The sequence below is a fragment of the Phlebotomus argentipes genome, unplaced genomic scaffold (assembly GCF_947086385.1).
Source record: "Phlebotomus argentipes unplaced genomic scaffold, Phlebotomus argentipes genome assembly contig_15, whole genome shotgun sequence".
In the NCBI taxonomy this organism is placed as follows: Eukaryota; Metazoa; Arthropoda; class Insecta; order Diptera; family Psychodidae; genus Phlebotomus; species Phlebotomus argentipes.
In genome coordinates this window covers 7,570,913-7,595,189 of record NW_026776181.1, presented here as the reverse complement: position 1 = coordinate 7,595,189, position 24,277 = coordinate 7,570,913, and the positions used below count along the sequence as shown (strand labels likewise).

The 24,277-nt window shown below is 41.5% G+C and overlaps 1 protein-coding gene across 6 annotated transcripts in view; it reads right to left on the bottom strand.

Annotated features, from left to right (window-relative positions):
- Positions 1 to 24,277, bottom strand: part of LOC132262181 (protein abrupt) — a 40,908-nt gene that overhangs the window by 3,936 nt on the left and 12,695 nt on the right. Inside the window, exons 1-8 of one of the 6 annotated variants that reach the window (XM_059761350.1) lie at positions 22,800 to 22,869; positions 19,236 to 19,277; positions 9,122 to 9,583; positions 8,778 to 8,994; positions 8,395 to 8,691; positions 8,099 to 8,321; positions 266 to 754; positions 22 to 192 (exon numbers count right to left, since the gene is read on the bottom strand). In XM_059761350.1, coding sequence (XP_059617333.1) covers positions 22 to 192; positions 266 to 754; positions 8,099 to 8,321; positions 8,395 to 8,691; positions 8,778 to 8,994; positions 9,122 to 9,453 — 1,729 coding nt within the window. In that variant the 5' untranslated portion in view covers positions 9,454 to 9,583; positions 19,236 to 19,277; positions 22,800 to 22,869. Of the gene's footprint in view, positions 1 to 21; positions 193 to 265; positions 755 to 2,128; positions 2,404 to 8,098; positions 8,322 to 8,394; positions 8,692 to 8,777; positions 8,995 to 9,121; positions 9,584 to 13,386; positions 13,934 to 19,235; positions 19,278 to 20,089; positions 20,120 to 22,799; positions 22,870 to 24,277 lie in introns of those variants that run through there. The other 5 variants (XM_059761348.1, XM_059761347.1, XM_059761346.1 and 2 more) reach the window with 5 other exon arrangements.

The window sequence follows — 24,277 nt, the reverse complement described above, 5'->3', positions numbered from 1 at the left end:
CAGCACTCATCAGCGTCTTACCAAAAGTGTTCTCCGTGATGAACTGCAAGTAGGTATCCAGGATAGCTGATCCCGTGGCAGCACTGCTTCCCAGCTGCCCCCCGTGGGAGTCCTTCGAGATGGATTCATTGCTTTTCGGTGTAAGAGCTCCATGTCGCACTCTTGTTATTGTCGTGTTCGGATGGTTGAATGCTGCAGCAGCACCAAGAAAGACATCAATTGTTTGTAAAATACTTAGAAATTAGGCTTTCCTGTCTCTACTCACCATCTAAGTAACGATTTGTATTGCTGTTGTTGTTATTGTGAGCTGCACTGCCCACTGTGAGATCTTCTGGATCATTGTCCATGTCACCCATATTGCTGTCATCGCCAGGATTGCGCAGCTCCAGCTTCATGTCGTTCCTCCGAGTGCCGCTGGTGGGAGAGGCTCTGGCTCGCAATTCAGCCGGGGACACTTTGACACCCGCCTTGGCGAGAAGGCGACTGGCCAGCTCGGGATCGAAGGGACTGGGCATGGGCAGGACAGGGAGATCCTTGGTGGAGATGCCGCGATGCTGACGCGACATGTGAGAGTGGAGGGAGTTTCTGGACTTGGCCACAGTGCCACACAGGACACACCTGTAGCCTGGACAGACGGTGTGTTTGTCCTCCAAGTGGGTGCGCAGCGTGTGGGCAGATCTGTAGATCTTGCCACACTTGGGACAGGGTCTGGGATCAGTGGCGCGCACTCGCATCTCCAGCGATCGGCGAGATACTGCAAAGAGACAGAGAGATAGAGGCGAAGTTAGTGACTGAGTGGGCTCTTCTGCTCGCAAAGTGGCGCTAAGATTAAACAATTCGGTTCTGCCTCTTGTCTATCACTATATTTCATCGAGAGAATTTACATGGTGTCTCTATTACATAGTGGAAAGCTTCTCTATCTCGGGATAGAATTGCAATTGAGTGATTCCCCCATCTAATTATTTATGCACACATTATCAGTGGTAGTAAAATAATTCCACATGATGTACAATGGATATCTACAGAAATTCACCTTAGCTCTAGAGTGTCTTTATAGGAACCTGTTTCATCATCGAGACTCAACACTTCGTTACTTGTTCAGGTGATGGACTGTTGGCGGCTGAGAGCCGCCTGGGCGGTGCACCTAGAGTGCCTGCGAGGGCTTTGGTGTCGCTAATACTGAGCGGGCCGGACCGCGAGGGGCGCGCACTATTTGAAGTCGGGCATGGTGAGGAATGGGCCCCCGCCCGAGGAGCGCATCGCCTTCATCTTCAGCCACTGCATGGCGTGCTTCAGGCGCATGTGGTTGCGCACAGAGTTGGGATGGGCGAAGCGCCGGCTGCACTGGATCACGGGGCACACGGGACTATCTCGCGGGTAGTGGTGGTCCAGGTGCTGGCGGAAGAGGCGCGGCTCCAGAGGCACCTGGCACAGTGGACACGGCACATTGTACGCATCGCCTGGCGGCACTTCCTGGGGCAGGAACGGTGGCTGCTGAGACACGGCCGGGCCGGACATATCGGGCTTTTGTGCGGACACCCCCGACCCATATGAGGCCGTGGAGTCGCGCGACGGGCAGCGTTCCTCCTCCGCCTCCCTTTTGATCTCCACTGGCACACCTTGCTGGTGGACATCTGCAACCGGGCATTAGGATTGCAGAGCGTTAGATGGTAGCCGTCAATGTCCGACCCTGATCTCATTTATAGCATCAACGCCCGAACTGATCTCATCGCAAGATGGAAGATATTTGGACACTCTCTGCAATTTTCTCAGAGTCTTTCCGATTCAACAGTCCGATTGGTCTCAACAGCTCGTGCTTTTGCACGAGCAACATTTAATTTTGATTCATCAGTTCAAAGTCACCAGTTCTCTCAACAACTCTCATCATCATCATTTTTGGCTCTTGAGAACGTTAAATGCATCATTCAGATCACGGTCGTGTTAGTTACTAAATGCATATAATACTAGAAACATCTCTGAACAGAAAGAACTCTACTAACAGTGGCAAATCAAACAGCACAGCAACTCAAAACTTATCTACAAAGTTCGATGAAATTATAATACCAAAGCATAAATCTGGCGTGGTGAGCAATTAAAATGATAATCACAAGTGCCCCAATCCCACCCCTCATTTGCGATATCTCAGCTGATTGCTCCCATTGTACGACGCTGGGCCCGCCCTTTGGTGGATGCCGTGCGCCTGGAGCTGATGATTAATCAGATAGTGCTTGGTCTTCAGTCTCTTCCCACACTCCGGGCACGAGTGCCACAAACTCTTCTCGACCGTTGCATGGACATTCCTCAAATGCTGCCGCAAATTGCTGGCATTCGAGTACATTTTCCCACATTGGGGGCACACGGGGCCCCTGATCGTCTCCATCGCTGAATCCTCCTCAGCCGCCCCTGCAATAGAACAGAGGCGGCTAAGAATTGTCACACCCCAAACTGGGCGACTCGCCAAAACACAATCACAACACTTTTTTTCCATGCAGTTTCTCAAGATGCAAAAGAACAAAAACAAGAGACACAAGAGATTTCCGCGCAAAGGCAGAAAGAGAGAAAGACTCGATTGAAAATTAATGAGCAAACATTACTTGCTGGATGAGGAGATGGCATGAAAAGTATTTCGTGCACACGCAAATAGTGGAAAAACACCCTCAATTTCCCTCAAGAAACATTTTCTGCTCAACTTATTTCATACCCCCTTTTTTATTGACGGCAATTTTGACTTCTTTTCGCCTGGGAAAATGCAAAATAAAGCTTCACTGAGACAAATTTGCAAAAACTGTTCAAAATCAATGATTTTTTATACAATTCTAATTGTTTTCTAACTGACAGAATTAGTTAAACTAGTGCAACTTGTGGTAGTCAAAAAAATTGTTTGATATTCAGAAAGCTGAATGAACCTTTTCACACATTTTTCAATGACAAATGGTCAATCAATAGTCAATAACTTATGTCAAGTTTTAGAAAGGGTCAATTTGATACAGAAAAGTAGTCTTTTTCATCGTCAGAATGAAAACTCTAATCAGAAACGCAACACGAAAGTGCAATCTTGGAGTAGAAATTAATGTCTAAAACTTTCTCCCCCACTAAATATGTCTCGATGTTTTATCAATTAATTTTTTATCAGTCCCTCCTTGAGTAGTTTATTTCCTCTGCCGGCCAGGGAAGATGTATGGCCGGGAGGGACCCACCCAAATCTTGTGGCTAAAATGGTGTGTCATGACAACCGAGTTTTAGGGCAGTAAATCTTGCATTTCTCTACATTTATATAGGGAATACAATATATTTTCAAGTCATGTAATAAATCGTACATGTCCATTCTATGTACAGCTTGTAAGTAGTGCCAAGAGAAAGGAAGCAATGTTTAGATAGACGGGTTGAGAAAATGTGTGGGCATTAGACACTTTTGGGGCGAGAATGCTCCGGAGGAATAAATTGAAAAATACTTGAGAAAATGATTTCTTTTCTCTCGAGTCACAGAAAAGAAACTCGGCCAGTAAATCGATCGAGCTTTACTCTTCACTTAATTACTCTGCACGAGGTCACAACTGGATTCTCGTATGAGTTATCAGTATTTTATAGGGAAAAGTCCCTGATTTTGTGTTTTGCCGCCCTCAAATGTCCTCGCACAGCCAACTCCCCATTCCTTCAGAGCTGAAAAACAAGCCAAACACACACACACACGTACATCTTCTGAGAAAATATCCATCCCTGAGAAAATCCCACCTCCCCCTCCCCTCCCCGCCCAGCAAAGCCGCCCCTCCGCCCAAGATCTGCCCAGGAAAAATCAGTGAGCAATACAAAAGGCGAAAGGAAGAACGGCAAACGAAGGATACAACACATTGTGTCCATTCCACATATGGGTAGGAAAGGCAGAAAACGTGCGCAAGTTTCATTATACAACTCCATACTGTCTTATGTACACCATACATAATATATGCTGTGGGGGAGATAAATAACTGGGCATCTTCGCATATGGACAAATAGAAATTGCGAACTAGAAACTGAAACTCAAAAGCAATAAATCAATACGAATGGATGTGTGTGCGGACCCCACCGAAAAGGAGATGCTCGGGCTATCAACTAAACCCACCCACAACCCATCCCACCCTCCCCCCGTGTGTATTCCGTTCGATTTTCACCTCCCGAACTCGCCTCAGCCATCATAGGGGATGGTGTCCTCCGCCGAAATCACAATTGCCAGCAATCGCACACACGAGAAATTTTATAGAGAAAATCCCAAACAATATATATGGAATATTTTATGTCCCACCCTCCCCCTTCTCCACCCCCACTGGATCCCACCTCCAAAATCGCCACACAGACACAATTTTATATATCGAAACATATTACAAAACTCTTAACATTATATTGCCGTATTATTTTGCCCCGGAGAAGGATATTCCGTGCGCGCCATGGATGGAAAAAATTGACAGGGAAAACAATGCCAATGTCCATCCATCTGATAGGGAGACGAAGGACAGAAAAAATATACAACATGTACATTACTCGTGAACCCTTTGCCATTGACATCCTCTCGAAGAGGAAAAATATTTTTCCAATAGTCGCAAATAGAAAGGACGCTTTATTCAGTCTGTAAATCATCATCTCCATTTCAATGGCGTCAACTATTGAGTTTTAGTGAAATAAAAAGCCCACTTATTTCATTTCAAAAATACCTACATACATACTTTACAGAGATATATAGGGAAAAGTGAAATAGTTCCGGACCAATTTATTTGGGAATACGGAAAAATAGTAGGAATGAGAACTTGTATTTAATTCAGATTGCTGAAAATAGACAGACACAAATTTTCATTCGACTGCAATTAAATACTTTCTATGTTAAAATTATAGACACACCCATTTCAATGCTCCGCCCATTGCAAACTACATTTACTTCTGGATAATAATTAGCTCAAATTTCCATGTTAATTTAAAAAGCAGTGTGTCTCAATGATTTTTTTAATTGAATTCAGATTTCGAAGTACCATTAAATCACTGATTAACAAATTGTATACCGATTTGAAGACAGTTCGGTACCGTGACACTCTTCCCTATTCAGATAACACCAGATTGGCACAAAAAAAATGTTACCAGAACTTGGCAATTAGCAAATTTAGGGGGCATCAGAGAAAAGCATCCAGTGAAATAATGAGATGAAATGGATAGAAATTAGCATGAGTGTCCAATTTTCGCATTAGAGAAGATATATTTAAACCCAACACGAAAGGGGGAAATCGAGAGAATCACTGAGATGAATGTGATTCGTATTAATTAAAGTGCCATACACGTATTGGCAATCAATTTTTATCATCCAACCAGCGAAATGCTACACGCCGATATAGAAATGTGAAACTCTAAATGCGGATAAATTCGCTTGATATCGTCATGTATCTGGATCATTCATCGTAGTCGTTTTAATAAAATATTATCCGAGTGTTAATAATTTAATCATACATTATAAGTTTGTATTCACATGTGTATAAAATTTGTCTCTTCCCTCCCGCACACACATCTCGTGAGGTCCTCTGGAGCATAAATACGGCTATTTGCCGGGATGGTGGCAAAGGGTTTCCATCGGAATGGAAAAGGTGAAATACGAGAGACAGAGAGAAAATATATCACACGCTCCTTCAAATGATTTCCTTTCTAATGCACATATCCGCATGGTTCTTTCACATTAACTCACATGTACATAAATTAATTAAATTTATACCGTCGCCCTGTCATCACCCACCCTCCGTCGGGTATTTGTGGCATGGCAAACAAATCCTCATGGTTACTCACAAACATACACACGCGGCCACAAGGAGATGGAAGGAAATGTATTTTGCCAACAGTTTCTTCATGCCAATCCTGCCGCCCGCGAGACGGAATGGGAAATTACTTCCAGCGAATGGAGACATTCGTTCCAGGGGGTGGTTGGGCGAGCGCACGGCAAAACAAAGCGCCCAACCAAAGCGACTAATCACTCCAACTGGAAAATGCAGCACTTCAAAGACTGACATTCTTAAATATAGAATTTTCACCATCGTTTTGCGACGGAATCGCAAATAGACAGAAAACTGGGCTGAGGGGATGATAAACCCCTCTCGAAAATCGTAAATTCATGCCCTTCAGGAACCTGTCCAGGCGAAAAAAACCTGCGAAAATCTGTGAGTAAGCCAATCTTTTCCTCCCACCCCTGAAAAAGTCGCTGCCAAATGTTGCATTTTTCCGCGCGCTCTTTTTCTCACACCGTGATTTATTATCTTTTCTCAAGTCATCAAGCGTAATTTATACGCAATTCTCGACAATATTATTTATTGTTGACAAAACTTCCCATATATTTTAGAACTGACGAAATTTACAGTGTGAAAATTAAGAAGATGTGCGAATGTAGAACTCTCTAATTCGCAATATTTCCAGTGTCAAATACTCCATCATCGATTTGAGATTCACGGAAGAGGAATTCCATGGGGATGCTTTGGAGGAAGAACGTGAGTGTGTGCTGAGGAAATGAAATCCTTTTGTGTGTACATTCACAGTAGAAAATGAAACTTCTACCAGGACGGACATGGGAGATAAGGAAAGAAAACTCACCCTCGCAAGAACTCCTCACGAAGTTGCATTACGATAGATTAAAGACGAAACTTTTTGATATTCACAAAATTCACTAAATAGAAGACTGTGTTAGAATATTTTGACTAATTTGGGTTAGAAAATTAAAGAAACGTAATTTCATAGTATTTCGCAGGAATAAAATGCTCTAACTCCCAAATAAGTCTACAATTTCAACTCTGGCGCCACCCAACAGTCACACATGCGTGGCCCAAATAGTACGAAATGGAATTCGCAATATTGAGTCCAGAGCATTGAGATAGGTGCAAAGGATCCTCGAGATGGGGGTGGACATGAGATAAAAGGAGCCGGTCTCCTATGTACGAGGGCGAGAGTTACATAAAGTAAAACTGTACAAATGGATCACTACACATAAAATCAAATATTATTGTTCTCAATTCATGAGAAGATCCTAAATAATTTCGGAGTTGTTTGGATGAAGAGGAAGTTTCACTATGCAGAGATTTACTGTCTTGTCTCCACGTTCGCTCTTCCCCCAAATACCCTCACTAGTCTCTCACCAGTGCGTCTTTTTAATAACAAGACGTATAACAATAAAAGTTATACCCAATTAAATTCGACGAAGTGAACTTATTCGATGTAATAAAGTCGACCCAAATGGACGACACTGAAGCCATTCAGGAGGGACACGGCCCGAAGGATGTAGTCAGTCGCAGAGACACCACACTTTTATTTCGCCTACGAGCACACATTAAAAGCAAAAGTGTATCTGGAGGGAAATTTTTCTAGTATTATTGCCCTCAGTACACAAACACCATCCAGTAAGGCGTAAAAAAGTGCTGACGTGAGTCAATATACTCGCTTTTCTTCACCCAGGGTATTAATATCTCAATACGTGGAGGATATTTCGCCTTAGCAATTCCCTCTCCATTGCACCCATCGCCAAATGGATTGACCCTCCAACTTACTGCCAAATCAATGGCGGGATATCGCCTCAGATTTCGCCGCCTTATTCTTTTTGCATACATAGGGAAGGACACACGGAGGGTGGAGTGATCAAATATCAGAGAAGTGGGTGTGATGCGAGGGTGGCATTGCGAAATAATTCCACTAAAATCGTTTTTTCCCGGCTGAGAGACTTCCGGGTGATAAAAATCTCCATAATATTTGCTCTTCGACACTCATCACGTCACATGAAACGACTTGGCATTATCAACATTAATTTTCACACCAATTCTCATCGAATTTCGCAAATCATTGCACAATTTACAATCAATACAAACGGGGTATTTTCACATCAAATTCCTTCTTTTTTTTTCTTCAAATGATGCAGAGTTCATGTGGCGATAGTGTGATTGTTTAGCCGAAACACTTCTCTAAACAATCTATCTAGACTCAAATAAGTTTAATTTCACTGAGAAAATAAATAAATTCACTACATATATTGAAGTGTGCAAAATAGCAAACAGAGGGCAAATGAAGAAGTAAAATAATGCAGCAACGAGGCAATAGATAGAGATTGTCTTACCGAAATTGTCTCCGTGCATTCCAGAGGGTCCGGGCATGAGTGGGAGTCCCTGCAGGCCCAGAAATGCACTGGGGAATGAAGGCGTTCGTGAGTGTTCTATTGAGCCATTGAGGCCGTCCATGGCACCGTCCATGCCGCTGTCCTCCCTGTCGGAGGCCGCTTCGCTGCTATTGGAGTCCTCGCCGTTGCTCTGTTGCTGCAGTGACCCAAGATCAGAGTGTTTCTACATTGATAAAGATCCCACATTCAGCATTTCGACAATTCAACACAGGCAATTCACCAGCACTTCTCATCACCTGAGATGGCACAATAAGGGTGGGACCGCCCTCGAGAGCCTGCCCCAGCAGAGAATCCCTCAACTCGAGACTCCTGTCGCGCTCCAGAGACGACTTTCGACTGCGATCATCCTCCCGATCACTCTTCTCGCGATCCTTCTCGCGCATTTGGCTCGCGTCTGGATTTCTGTCCGGACTGAGCCCATGCTGCGCCCTGTAGAGATCCACACTTTTGATACGCTTCTGTGGCGGTGGGGTGTTGACCAAGTGACTGGACCGATCGTCGGGCATATCCCATGGCAAGAGGGAACCCGAGGTCTGCAAGGGAAGAGTGCCGGTGAATCACCCGAGAAAGTACTGCGATATGTGTACAGAATTCTCTGAAGAATACTTGGCCACATTACTTTTTTTCTTACCGGAGACGGCTTCAGTTCTTGTACTGTCGGTGTGGCAATTTGTGCATTAAGGGCGGCATGACTGAGTCGCGAGGACGAGGACATTGTATGACCCATCCCAGGACCACTCACGTCCGCCAACCCTCGCACTTGCAACAGCTGAGCCGTTTTCAGGAAGTCACTCAGCTGCTCATGCCCAATATGAACCTCTCCGTTGTACATAAACCTGCACCGGAGATCAATGCGCTCTCTTAATTACTTCAATTTTATTGGATGGACTCCATTCAACACATGATCCACGAATGGATGATGAATCATTTGGGAAATCCTGCACTAACTTCTATGGCACTTACCTCAGTAAACTCTCAACGTCCTCAGCTCTCACATCGCGCAAGATGACAATGGGATGCTCGCAGGGATTGGCTTTGAGGAGCTTCCTGAAGTAAGGACTGCACGCGCTGAGGACGACTTTGTGTGCAGTAAAAGATCTCTGATCACAGGCCAACGTAACGTCCACAAAGTCCTCCTCATCTCTCAAGTGGCGGAATGACGAGAGAATTGACGACTGGAAATCGTTCCACTTGAGGGAGTACTGCTGCTCCGATGGAGCCGGCGACACCGGAGGCTCCATTTTCACACCGCTGTTACTATTATCCGTTGTGTGCAGCTGAGTTGATTCAGTCATTAGATGATTTCCGCGAGTCTTCAATCATTCCTGGGACTTCTTTGCTTCCTCAAATACCTTTTACTGTCGCTAGTGTCCTTCTCTCTATACATCAACCATGATTTCACTTGGCGCGCATAAAGGACGGAATCTGGAAATAATATGCTACTTCAGTCAACATGCTTATGCTCGATGCCCTCGAGCGCCGATAGTCAGGCAAAACCAATCCCCGAATTTTCGTCTCATAAAAATTCGTTGAATGTCTCCAACGTTCATAAACATTTTTATTTCATTGAACAATAAATTACTCCCCTCTCTTGCGAAGCGTGTACTTTTGGGTGGAAATTGGGAAACGACACAAGTTTGGAAAATAACTAAAATTGTCTCAAAGTCTCTCTAATCATGACTGAAATTGCGAAAGGCAAAATTATTCAACCATCCAATATACAATAATTCACAATTAGTTTGACAATTGGTGAGATTTGCATAAATTAATTCGTCAATACATCTGCCCAAGTACATTTGGTAAAACCATACAATTAATGACACATGCGAATCATCATCCTAATGCCAAATAGGCCTTTTTTCACCGACTCAGCCAAAAATTCATATGGAATCACCATTGAAACGTGAAAGTATTTTTGAACACTGCTTGTCTTTGGCGCTTTTTGTCTCTATTACACCACGAAAATGCGTTGTAATTGCATTTGATTCTCGCGAAAATACCCTCAAAGTTTTGCAATTAATTGGACTTTTATTGGCTATTGCGCACTGAGATAATGATAAAAATTACAAAGCACTTTGAAGTATTATTGACTGAATTAATTGCACTCAAATTGCAATAAAAGATCAACGCTGAACTTCCTGTCTCAGCATCTCAATGGATTTGACAATAAATCGCTAATTTGACACAAATGGTGAAAGTTTCACTCAAAAATGCAGATGGACTCAATATGTTAGGCCAAATTGCTGCTCAAAAATCCTTCTCGCCTTAATTATATGCTCTGTACAGCTTTTTCCATTTAACTTTTATGGTCCTTGCAGTGCGACAAGGAGAGCAAAACGACAAACGCACAAATTTAATGGTTTCTCTCTTTGGTCACATTGTTAAGTGTCAGTGCGTTTTGTTGCCTCTTCGCAACTATTGCCCACTTTTTCTACCTACTCTCCAAAAAGAGGCACCATCGTGTGCACTTTTAGGACAGCACACTTTCAGCCTCATCCTTTGGGATGTTGTGCAAGACACAATCTTTGTTTCGGGAACCACTTTTTTGGAGTTAGAGAAGAAAAAAGAAAGACAAGGCGATGCTGTGCGATGAGGATTATAAATATCAAACCTGTTCCATCGAAAATTTCAATTAACACGTTTTGTAAGTGTACTAATTAATACTTAGCGGTATGAATTCAATTGACAAATTGAATAAATAGAAAAACAAATTCAACGCAATGGCTGTTAAAGCAATAGTTGCTGTGATATGACTCGCTCTTTATGAAGAAGAGACACAGTGAGACAATCACTGTGCACAGTGGATTTGAATGCCACAGAGAGCTTCTGTTTCGGCCACTAATTTCCGTTGTTTAATCACAAGAAGCGTGATTAAATATTTAGTGTCATTACCTAGACCAGTATTAGAAGTAAACTCCACTAATTCGATTTACAACTGTTAATTTTATATTTTCGAATATTTCACTGTGCAAATGTACTGAGAGAGCCGTCATGTGTACCCATTTTTCCCAATTTTCCCCACCGCAATGAGGAAGGAAAATGCGATGAGAAAGAATGTCAAGTGCTCATGAGATGGATAGCAATTAACCTTGATGCTAAACACTAATACACCCAAGTAATCCTACAAATATCGAGCCCAATTTGCTCACTTCTCCTTCTCTCCTCACTCTTCATGCAAAATGATTCCATTAACGTGAAATTTATCTCCCAACAAAGTACCTTTTATAAATAGTTTGATGAAAGATGATACAATTATCATGTTTTGGGATTATGAAGTGCGCGCCCGGGGAAAAAACCCGTGTATATTCTCTCCCATTCACAATTGAGAATCATTTAGAAAAATTTGTCTAGCCGACAACCATCAAATCATCAAACAATGCCAAGAGATGAATTGGTCGTTGATCGTTTCGCGGCATCAAAATGATGGCGTTTATCTCGCGGTATTACTTGGCACAAATGAAAACAAATCACAGACAAAGTGCTCACGGTAGGAGAATAAAAAAAAAATCAATTTTTCACCAACATGATTCTCGAGATTTTCTGCAATGCAAGGTGCTTCTCAGCCTGCAGTTGGCCAGGAGCAAGTAGGGGAGCGTGATGCGTTCACGAGAACACAGTTTGGTGTCTTCTTTATTCTTTATAAATTCAAGCTTACACAATTAAAGAATTGATGTAAGAATTACATTTAACCATATGTGAATAAAAATCAAAGTCATTTCATAATAATACAGTAAGTGAAACACTAGAAGAGATTTAGATGAGCATATTTCGACTCTTGATTATTTTATCAATTGCACAGAACTACTGACAAATTACAAGTTTTGGTTTTTTTTTATAATAAAATTCTACAGATAACTTCGAAGTTTTGGTTTGTAAGTTAAAATTCCCAATGAGAAATCTCACTAATAACGTAAAACTACAACGTTTTATGGTCTGTCCATACTAATTGCAAAAACGCCATTCGGAATTCATTTAATCGCTTTCCAAGCTCTTCTACTTAACACTGCTGAAAAAGCAAGTTTCGGAATTCATGCGTAAATTTTACGATTCCTACATACAATTATTGTCCTTTTTAATACAGATATTTAAAATTTCATTTAATTTCTGACTTCAAACGCGCAATTGACTAGAAAAATCAAACTATTCTGAGCCGAAGATTCGTGTCTGCATTTTGAAAGTACGATGAGAGTTAAAAATGTCATATTTCGATCAATATATCGTCAGAAGACAATTTTATGCATATTGAGAATTGGTGCAAAGCTACAAGCTTACTAAAGTTGCACCTTGAACTGTTTTTTTGGGAGTTTTTTGTTCGCAAAATCACAGCAAGAACTGTTAAATCCGTTCTCTGGCGAGGCGTAAGTGCGCCTATTAAATTAGTTTAGAGAGTATGATTGCGAAGGAGGACAAGTGCAGCGCTCTTAAATGCACACCATGGGTGATCTTTTATTCACAAATTGTCTTGTACGACCAGTGGAGAGAGAGAGACTGATTCCATTGCCTTTTATTAGAGCAAATTGATTCAATTCGCAATTTTTATTTGTCCTCAACTTTGTTCAATTGTTTTTTATTGGGTACACTTTGTACTGTAGTCACTGGTTAATTGTAGTGGCTGGATAGAGATCTATCGATCAGTTGGAAAATTGACACTATATTATTGATTTTAAATTAACACTCCCTTTGCTGGAAAATGCCTCGCCCTCGACAATAAAGAATTGCTAGTGATAAATTAGGTAAATCGCTGGTGAGATTTTTCCGAGGGGGCCACACAAAGTGCGGAGGAGAAAATTTATACTCTCCATCACCCCACGAGGGTCGCGAGGGGTGGCTTGGGAGGGAAAAAACAGCGACAACACACTCGCGGAGTGAGCACGAGGATGTCGCGATTGGAACACATGAAAAACCACCCACGGAAATCAGCTGGGAAATTCCCTCCGCGAGATTTCCCGGTGAGAGGGTGTCTGACCAGAGCGTCGGCTGATCACACATGAAATTCGCGGGAAGGCCGGCGCACACTAAATGGCTATGCATTGCTTTCTCTGCACTAGAAAATCAATATAGTTCTCAACCCTCGCGGGGTGGACAGGATTTTGGAGTGGCTATGCAGTTCTCACCATCGATTTTTATGCTCTCTCTGGCGAGCAAATCTCACGAGAGAAAATCAATGCACTAAGAAGCACTATTCATTCGTCTCTACACCGCATTGTGGCAATAAAAGTCATACTAACTTGTATGTATTACAGGAAAAACTCGATGGATTTTTCCTCCACTTCTGCAGCAAGTCCACTCCACAGAAAAATATAAAACGAACTTATTTGCCAAGCTGGAAAACCATCACACTTGTCCACTCTTTTATTTTCACGAGGATCACTACGAGTTTACAGTGATGAGGAGTGCACACAATTTTCCGCAGTATTTTTCCGCCAATGTGAAAAAGTGAATCACAACGAACAGTGTCTTATTTACTATTTGGTTGTTGTTTGTCTCTTGGAAAATGCCCTGGCTCGGTGTGGAGAGAGAAGGAAGGAGTTGTGTGTTGAAAAATGTCCGAGATTCAGCCAAAATACTTGCTACCCGCCTGATTGCTAAAATTGTACTGAGAGTAGTTGAGTGTGTTATGCAGAGCAAAATCGGTGAACCTGCGCGCATAATACAGAGTAGTGCGCATCTTCTTCATTCCATTATTATTGCCCATATACTGTGTACAAGCATGGTATTTTTTCAGATACACTTCTTTACACGTAAATAGAGTGCGATGGAGGAGACTGTGTAGTGGCGCTGGGATGGTAGTTGTGTGACCAAGCATTCCCTCTCTCATTCGCACTCAGTCACCATCCCGAATACGCACCGCGAACCAAGAGAGTCCAAGAGAGACTCACTTGGTATTTCCACTTGCCTCCTTCCACACCAAGCAACTCTCCGGTATTATTTGAAATTTTTCCTCCTTGCTCTTCGCATCCATTCATACAGACACACAGAGCGAGCAACTAGGATCCAGGGATGGACAACCGTTCCCCCGAGCCACGATAGACATCAAAATATCGCACGATTAGTGTTTAACTTCCCCTTTTTGCTGCCACTTCTAGCGCTCAATCTTCCATCCCGGCCACTCCGCCTGCGAGCGAGCGAGAGAGGGAGCAAATAAATGGTCCTATTGCCTATGTGTTAGATAGGCGGCCGAAAAAAACACGAAAGAGACCAACTCTGGTGTCTCACGGAGCGCGCAATGTAATGAGCAAAGGCGAAAAGCACACCTTCTCGAAGAGCGCCAAAGAGCACCAAATAAAATATCGAATTGGACGCTCATACAGCGGCGATGTTTTAAATTTACACATCCACACCATCTCTCCCAACTTCTGTCACTTCAATTGAAGTCCCAACACTAAGCTCGGAGTCCGGAGATTGGTCCAAATTTTCCCAAAGCAATAGACATACCATCGCCACTTCTTATTTTATTGCACACACTATTTTTCCTCTCCACACTCGCCGGACCACACACACACTCTGCGGCCTGCAATTGTGTCCGTTCTTGGATTTTTGCAACTTTGCAGAATATCGTAATATTGCAAAAAATCCCACCTTTGCACTTTATCGCCGCTTTATTATCAGATTGCTTACTGAGGACTTTCGGGCTCGCATATCCATCTCTCTAATTAGTGTTGCCGAGACTTTGTTGTAATGAGAACTGAATGGCGAATCCGCAAGAAGTTTTATAAGTTGATGCCAAAGACAAAAGTGGGAGAGCTTAAGAAGGATGAGATGACCTAATTTCGTAATATGTCACGAGGCAGTTGCTTGACTATACAAGCTAACTATTTCCCGATCTAGTATATGTAGCTGGAAATCTATTTTACGTTTATTCATTCCCTACAATCTATCCTCGTTTTTTGCCGAAACTTTTGTGTTAGCGCACTAAAGCGTTGTTTTTTTGCGGAGAACCTCCAGTTCAGAAGATCTAATAAGTTTCAGCAACAGATTTTTAGAACATGCGTAAACGGCGTAAACGGTTTTACAGACATCATGATAAACAAGCGCATCAGAGGAAAGGAAATGGAAGTAAATACATTTCTGTAAGGGAATGAAGGTACGAACAATAGCAGAATTGACAAAGTAAGGCAGAAAGTAATGCAATGAGCAACAAAGGAAGGAAGTGTAAAACCTCAGAATACGACGAGAAATCAAACAATGTCGGAAATATCACACAGGGTCTGAAAGGATTCACAACAACAGCGCAAGCTGGAGCTGCAAAAAGTAGTTAGCTAAACTTAGACTACGTCTGATGATATCCAGGAGCTGTTCCCGGATGAAGAGTGGAAATATGTCCAATCGAGAGTGAAAGTTGACTTTAAAAATAGACAGAGGGAAATGTGTCATGAAGAAAGGCCCCCAGAAGACACAAAATGTAATGGAAAAGTGTTGTCAATTTGTCCCCAAAAATATTCATTTGATGTGGGAAATCGTGAATAAAACAACACCTTTAAATCTTCCATTCTGGTGGACAGGCTTAAATGCTGACGAGGGGCCGATATGCCATGAAAAATCCAAACTCCTCTCCGCCAGTATATCACCCGTCCATCCTGTGCTTCCCAATTGGAACAATTGAGGTGCGTGCAGAGTTGGGAGAGAGAAATAATGCTAATATTTTCATATCAATTTTCGAAAAGGAACGAGAGAACACATTTGGAGGTGTGCTTATGGGAGAAAATCGTCTTTAATGTAAGGTAGATTAATGGACTTTCATTAGAGTACACAATATACCCAAGTACCCATGTTGAATTGCGAGATGGTGAATTGTTCTATGGGCAATGGGTGCGCCTTTTTAGACTTCAGCCCCGGCCCACCGCCCCGCGCGCCTTCAGACGTGTAATAATGTTGCTGGGAGGCCTTAAAGGTCCATAATTGAGTTCTGGGCCTTGGCTAGTGTTGTTAGTTCTTCAGAAGCGACTCTATATACCGAAATTTATCGATTACTCTAAAAGCTTTTTTCCTCTCGCTCTCACTCACCAAATGCTCATTGTATTTGCCAAATGCGTATTGGACGAAGGGCTGAGGGGTCCTATATTGTGTGTTATTTCGCTGAATCGCACACGAAAAATTGATTTACTGCCCCGGAGTAATGAGTTTAATTTTAGCGAAAATGACATATACCGCCACTTGATTGCGTAATCGGCAGTAATGAGAGGTTTTTGTCGACACTGGAGTGGGAAGTTGCGGAAAGTTCACCCAATTTTTGCGCCAATCATTCCCCCCGGAGAGCTTTCCAAAGCTCGCCCTTCCCCGGAAGGTATTTTCCGTACAATTTTAAAATTCAGCACGCGAAAATGGGGTGTATATATAGGAAGATTCGGTAACAGCCCCATTCCTTGGTCATTTGTACCTCAACCTGGGTGGCGGCGAGGGAAAAGCTCTCGGTCGCCACAAGGAGAGCAGCGCACTGATTCAGTATCTCTCTCACTTCCACCCCCAAATTCCCTCCTTTCGCCGATGGTCAGTTTTCCCCACCGTTGGGGTTGCGCATCGTATCAAAAAGTATATTGGTAAGACCATTTGTGCGTCTTATGTATTGGCGGAATGGGGGAGGGATTGTATGTGAAGTGTGTGTCCAAGTGAGGAAGAAAAGCTATATCACATTTCTCACATCCAGAAAAAAGCCCTTCCCTTTTCGCCCCTCCGTCGCGCACCCACAATCGGACGTTTTATGAAAAACTTACGTGAAACGGATATTGGCGTAGAAAGTCTTACGTAATGTTTTTTTCTCTTCACTCCCCCATCCACGCGGGCCTGCAAAACTTTCTTACATAACATTCGTATTTTTCAAGATTTATCCATTTCTTTTGTTCAAGTGGGAGTTGTGCTGCCAGAAAGGGATTTTAACCAATAATGCTGCATATTGAGTTTACAATTTTTTTTAACCTAGCCCGAGCCGAACAAACTTTAACATTGGAATTTAATATATGACTCTGATGTTTTTAACTTTCTAGTTGTTGACTCTTGTTCATTTCCAATGTAGCCTAGAAAAACTCTTATTTCTCGATCCTTACAATAATACGGATCAAGTATTGTAAAGCAGTGTTATGGCTTTTTCGAATTCTTATCTCCACTATTCTTCTCTTTCCTTTGACAAAGTCTTTCTTTTCTGGATTTTTGAAGTATTTTATTGGTTTCTTCTTAGTACAATTCTACCAATCGCAGAGACCTTTATCTTAGACTCTCTCATTGTTCCTGAACTGCTTTCATTACACTGCATAACATATCCAACATGAGGAACGAAACAAAAACCTTCAAATTGTTCAAAAAATAGTAACACGATAAACTTATAACAAATCTGCTCCTCAAATTACCCTCGGCAGACATTACGTGGTGTGTTTAGTGTGAAAAATGTAGAGTAATTCCCGCAATATCGACCGGGCTGTCGACTGTGTGTTTTGCAATAGAGCATTTGACCTGAGCTTGGAATTAGTATTGAAGACAATATGAGAGGCACACCTAAAATATTTCCACCCTCCCGCCCACCGAGCATTACACATAAACTGTCGATGAGTAACTTTTTTCGGCGGACGCGAAAGCACGCGATTGGGCTTAAAATAAATTAAGTATTTGTATCAATATTAGCGGGTGGCGATAATAAATTCAGGGATGATTTTTCCAATAAACCCCCCTTTGGGAGCGCCCCGCCATTGTTTTGCCACCGGCAGAGATTTTCCGCTATATGTCGAATGGAGAAATTACGTAAAGCAGCCGGGGTTGGGCAACCCCTTCTCTCATGTCGCACCTCGCAATATGCATGGCTTTTCCCTGTCTATCGGCCTTCGATGGTGTTTCCCGATATTGGCGCTATAGTGCTATTTGATTTCCTCGCATGATTTCTACAATATCATTTGGGCAAATGAATAAAATGGGGCTCGAGGAAAAAAAGGTCCACCAATGGTTTCGGTGTGTAATCTAAAGGGGACAAAATGATACTACTTAATGTAAGAAAGAAGACATTTTTCTCTCTTTATTTTCACCCAGGCTATTTTCTCGAAGCCGCGCCCGGTTTCTCTTTTCGGAAAAAAGAAAATCAACTGTAAACGCTCAAGTAGATAACACTTTATATGTGTAGTGAGGAGGATTTGGGGGGATTGAATTGAAAGTATCAGTTGAATATGGTCAATACTTGTGGGAGACGTGACAGTGCCTATAAACGGCTAGGAAATTTTCAAAAAGGAGCTCCTCCAAGCCCGTGTTTATCTCCCAACTTTCTCTCTGCCGCCCAAGAGCATCCCTTTCGAGCCGGATGGATGGATAAATATTGTGGTTCCGTGGGTGGGTTGAAATGGGACTTGAAAAATTCTTCCAAAAACTCATACCCACACAAGATTGCCCGCATGTGAGGCGTTGTGGAGCAAAATAAACGGATGGTCCGGCATAGAAATATCCATGGATGGAAAACACCCACTAAAAATACATTAGAAAGCATCCTGAATATTTTTCATCATCAAATTTAACGACAATACATCGATGTTTTGTGGAATATTGCTATCAAATATATTGATTCTTCTGTCTCTCTCTTCAACCCCGTGTCGTCCGTGCGACCCAAGTGACCACCCTATGGAACATGTATGTACATTACGTAAATAATGTGCGTGAAACGAATTCCATAAACTACAAGAAAATCTCTCTATATTCTGCCACATAAACCTGAAGTCACGTTCGAAAATCGACAATGGGAAGAAAAGTTTTTGCAATTCCCCTTTTCTGGACTTCCTCTCTTCTCATCTCGTCTCTCTCTGGGCTCATCACGAAGAGGAAGAGGAAAGAATGCGTGAGAATAGGTATATCGACAATTTGAAAGGGAATATTGCGTAAATGAATTCCTTTTCAAATGCCACCTTCAACACCCTTTTCACCCCTTTTTTCCCTTTGATCTCCACAATTCTTTGCTATTTTTTTTTCACCGCACCGCTTCCGAAAAGGTTGCATTTGAAATTTTTATCAAGTCCCCATTTAATTAAATGTGCTCCCCGAAAGTTCCCATTGCAAAGTATCAAAGAGTAATTTGAATGGGGCTTTAGTTTGACATATTTTGGGAACTTACCGTCTGGTTGATACCCAATGAAAGCTCCATCAAACGTTTAACCTGGAAGTAATTAAGGTGAGTAAACTTTCAGAAATATTTCAATTTTAACAAGTTTAGCAAGAATGCTGAATGCAGAGATGATGAGAATACATGATGGTAAATTGAGGCAATTAATTTATGGAAAAAACAGGAGTTTATCCTGAAAGCCTGCGAAGAATTGAACATAACAGCCAAAATTCCACGTCGAAACAACTGTAAGCTATCGGTCAATAAGAAGAAATTTTTCAGGGAATTTTCAAATTCAATTTCGATGAGCAATAATAAATTTATTTATTATGAAATAGTAAACTGAATTATTTTAAAAGTATGAATGACTGTCTTTCCTTTAATAAACACAATCGAAAACTCCGCTCACGCTGATGTTCCGTTTTTAAATTTGTTTAATCCAAAATCACATTAATTTAATCCCTGTATAAAAATAACGATGCTGAATTTCTGACCTCTGCACCTCTTTTTCGCAACTTCAAAATATCAAATCCATCGTAATAAAAGCAAATTTATAACTCTTGTTTATTATTGATGACTTATTAAAAGGGTTTATCCTGACTCTCCAAATTATTGACAAGTATTGAACACGTTTCACTCATTTCACTGAAAACATTTCACCGTTCACAAAGAATTTCCACCGATTTTTTTCCTCAGTGTAATCTGAAGATTATTAGTGACTTTATTACGGTTGGGTGTTCAGCAAGAGCTTTCGAGATAAACCTCCTGTCATTTTGCGAGTTCATTGGCGAAACGCAGAGTCAAACCACGACAGGGAAACTATTTGGCCACAACGGTAAAAGGTCGAAAGGGAAAAACCGCCACACCTTTGCTGGTGAGTTTACCAAAGCAATTTCCACGGTGTTTAAGTTCGCATATGACTGTTAACCTCTAATCACATGGCGAAATGATTGGGGATGATTTGAATGGGGGCCGAAACACACCCCGAAGACACACTGTCATGTGTGTCGATCGATGTCAGGGCGCAGCCGCGATAAATATTGCCCCATCGCATGTGCTCCACAATTGAGAACGTCTGGACAAGTGCGAGGAGCCTTTTCGCCGTGCCGTGGCGCTCTGAGGACTTATCAGTTTGCCCAAGTACCTAATTGCCGCCGAGCCGCGCTCACTGCAAATTGTGTGCGTCGCGAGCACTCCACGCACGAGGGGTCACGGGATGCGGTTCACCCTGTGCAGCACCGCGAGATGTTTCACGTGAAAAATCCACCCCTAAATTGATTTCGCGTGGAATCGGGTCAAAAATCGCCGAGATTCAAGTGAACTGTGTGAGTACAAGTGGCAAGTGATGTGATGACCCTTTTGGCCCCTTGCACTAGGGATTCTCGTGAAGCGTTACATAATCCTAGATGCAGAAATGCACCCGCGGAAGTGTTGTTGCCTTGGGAGGCTCCCTTTGAGCGCTGGGATTCCTTTTACCCTTAATAAGACGAGAATTTTTCACTCGGCGACCAGAGAGAATCACTCCAATTAGTGGAAGATAATTAATTATTACGTGCATGCAATTTTGCAAATTGCTAATAGCCGTATTGAGGGTAGATGAGGACACACCCCATCAGAGAGTCTCCCAGGAATTTTAATTCGCCTGCTACCTTTCATTTGCATTAACCCATTTCTGGGCGGCAGGAAATTTCCAATCTCTAAATGTTTTCAAATCAGCAATGAGCTTAATCGAAATTTTCGGTTAATCCTTAACACTTGAATGCTCTTACCGATCGAAAACTTTACGCAGAAGTACAAACCAAGTGCATATCGATTTAATCGGCATTACAACCACATAAAGCAGCAAATCAGCTGATTGAATTCATTTCATTAGGTCTTCACTCATCTCTAAATAAAGCTTAGGTCAGAGGTTAGTTAAGTCGTGTCTGTATTTGCTGAATGCAACAAAACTCTTCCAAATCCTCAAACAAAACCGTAGAAGTGATAAATGCTTTAAAGGGAGGGTATAATTTTCTTGCAAACCACAAAATACTGAGGTACCTAATGGGTTAACATGGGGTATTATTTTTAATGAGCACACCTTCTTCCAGGGGATTTTTTGAATGTTCTCAAACAGTGACTAAACTGAAATGTACTGAGCGAGAAGCCGATAGAAGTTCAATTGAAAATTGTCATCCCTCTTTTGGGGGATGAATGTGAGACAATTGGCAACCTCTCTTTCCCAATTGGACGTCAACAACGGTAAGGATTTCCCGAACGGCTTCGAGGAAGCTCTTCAGCTGCAGGTAAGCCAGCAAGATCCAATGATTTTTTTTCCTCACTCTATTCATCCGACCAAATTCAAATGGTATCTAAAAATTTTAACACACACACGCTATATAGGCAAGATGTGTTGATCCAACTCTTTTCCACCAGCATTTTTAATTTATTTTTCTTATTACCATAAAATGTTCGATTCTCATTAAATTTCTTTTACATTTTTTTCTGTCTCTCTCTCCACCTCTTGGTCAAAATCACATGAGAATACACTTGGCTCGGTGAATGATGTATAATTATTACTTATGTGTTATTGAGAAACTAAATAACCGGATTCAATTAAATTTATAGCCGACAAGAGTCTCAATCGAGTTTGTTTCTATCATTCACCTCGGATTTTTGTGACTCTTCGGTTTCTAATTTGACCATTTTTAAAACCAATACTACAACTTTTTCCCCCATTCGCTGCTCTCGGGCACACTGAAAATTGTGTAAAGGCACTTTTTTCGGCGTCAACCGTGGAAACATTATTTTCAATCAAATCCGTAGATAAAGACGCGCCATCGACAGATTCACCATATAAAAGTTGTACAATTAAAAATTGTTGCTTCGATTTGTCTCTCTCTCTTCTCATATCAATTGATCCTCAGGAGCCATTCATTACCGCTGAAACGAACACATCATCCAATGAACAATGGCAAAAGAGGCGCGAGATCATGCCCCAATCATAATGGGAAGAGAGCAGGAGTGAGGCTGAATTTACCATTTGTCGGTGGGCTTAGAGAAGAGAGTATGTAATGTAACTGAATACTTATGAAGTGGACAAATGAGCCTGAGGTTGAATTTGAGCTTCTACACAACTATTCAATTGTTTACCGAAGCAATTTATTATGGCTGAAAAATATTTGATGTTTCACTGAATGAATGGCTCGAGATAATGGGCAAGTTGAGCCGTTGAAGTGTTTGTCCACCAGAGAATCGCAAGATTTATTTTGTGTGCTCCAAAAAATAATCGATTGGGGGGCGCCTTCTTTCTCACTTCGTCAAGCTCAAAAATGGACCATTTCATCTTCTGCTCACTGCTGTTTTGCAGAAAAATTAATCTGGGGAATTTCCTTGCGTACTTTGCACACAGACTATTAAAATGTCAGTGTTTCGTGTATTGTTTTGATAGAAAAAATTCAAATAAGGTGAGTTTAATCACTCTCTTGAATTACAAGTTTCCTATCAATGTCCTGTAGCTGACCAAAAGAGCCCCACTCCTCCCTATTCTGTGAATCTAATTTATTAAGCAAATTGCCCGTGGTCGAAAAATCATACCTGGTATTTTCCTTCAAAGTTGACGGTGACTATAAATGTAAATTGAAGAATTAAATGACTTTTTCATTCAAATGACTCAAGAGATTCTGCCTTTTGAATAATGCGGGATATAACATGAAGATAGTGTATAAAAGCCACAAGATATTTTTGTGAAAGTTTCGAAAATTGATTTTTTTCTACTTAAAAGATGCGAAGTTTGCTGTGACTTTTCCATCTGCATTGTGCAATGTGTTGTCAATCATGTGCAAAAGAACATCCTGGCTGCTGAAGTTGATTTCCCGCGAAGGCGGAAAAGCATGACTTGTTTGCGAGAACATAATGTCTCAGCATATACCTACACTCGTACTCTCAAATATTGTTATGGAGGATTTATTAAAGTAATAAAATTTCCAATTGTCGCACATATATCACCAATATATAAAAGCCACGTAAGACTCTATTTTTTGAGGTGTCCAAATGTAATTTAAATGTAAATTTTTTCGGGTAGGTATATCGCGGCGCTCTCTTCAATTCCTATATATCTAACTGTGCATTTGAGCGGCTCGTTTTCGTAATTTCTTGTTTTCAGATCTGTACACATAAGTATACGAAATAGACAATTTTTTATTGAGATTATAGCTTTTTCGGTAAACGCAGAGAATTTTTTCCATAAATTTCACATACAATAAAAGTAACTATATGTAATCAATTCCTCACCACACAAAGTGAATTGATTAGCAAGTCTATGGATGCCGTGATCTTAAGGAATGTCTCTTCATTTGATGCTGCGTGTATCTCGCTCTCACCATTTGAGCTTTACATACTTCTGTCTTATATGAAAATTACTGAAAAGAAATCCATTTGCATATATTATTTGAAAGATATGGAATTAAAAGTACGCTCTTGTGCCGCTTATTTTTCCTTGCTCTTTGCACTGTTTGATGTCACTTTGTGAGAAATTATACATCTCTTTTCGTCATCAACCGTTACCACTGAATATTATTTTAATTAGCTGTGGTGTGGCTTTCAATAGATGACCAACGAATTGGTCAAATTGGCCGCTCAGCATTCAAATAAATGCAATTTTTTCGAGGATTGCCACCATGATAAATTAGCACTTTATCGAAGATGTAGAGTCTGCAATTTCCGCTTGCGTTGCCCGCTGACGCACAGGACACATCGCGATGTGAACTGGAGAGAATTTCACCGGCAATTTGCGCATTTGGCCACGGTACACATTTATAGACAAAGCTTATTATGAACAATTTCATGTTTCGTGTGCCAGATATTTTTCAACTCTATAACCTACACACAAATGAGAAGTGATGGACATGACTTTTCGGCATTAGAATATAACATATCGGGTTTTTTGCTCTGCCTAATAAAATCCCTCGGCTGCAAACTGGTAATGAGTGGAAAAAATTATAATTAAAGAATGCGCTAGATATATAAATGTGATGTGGATTTGGTAATTCATCGAAATGAAAATTTATCCGTAT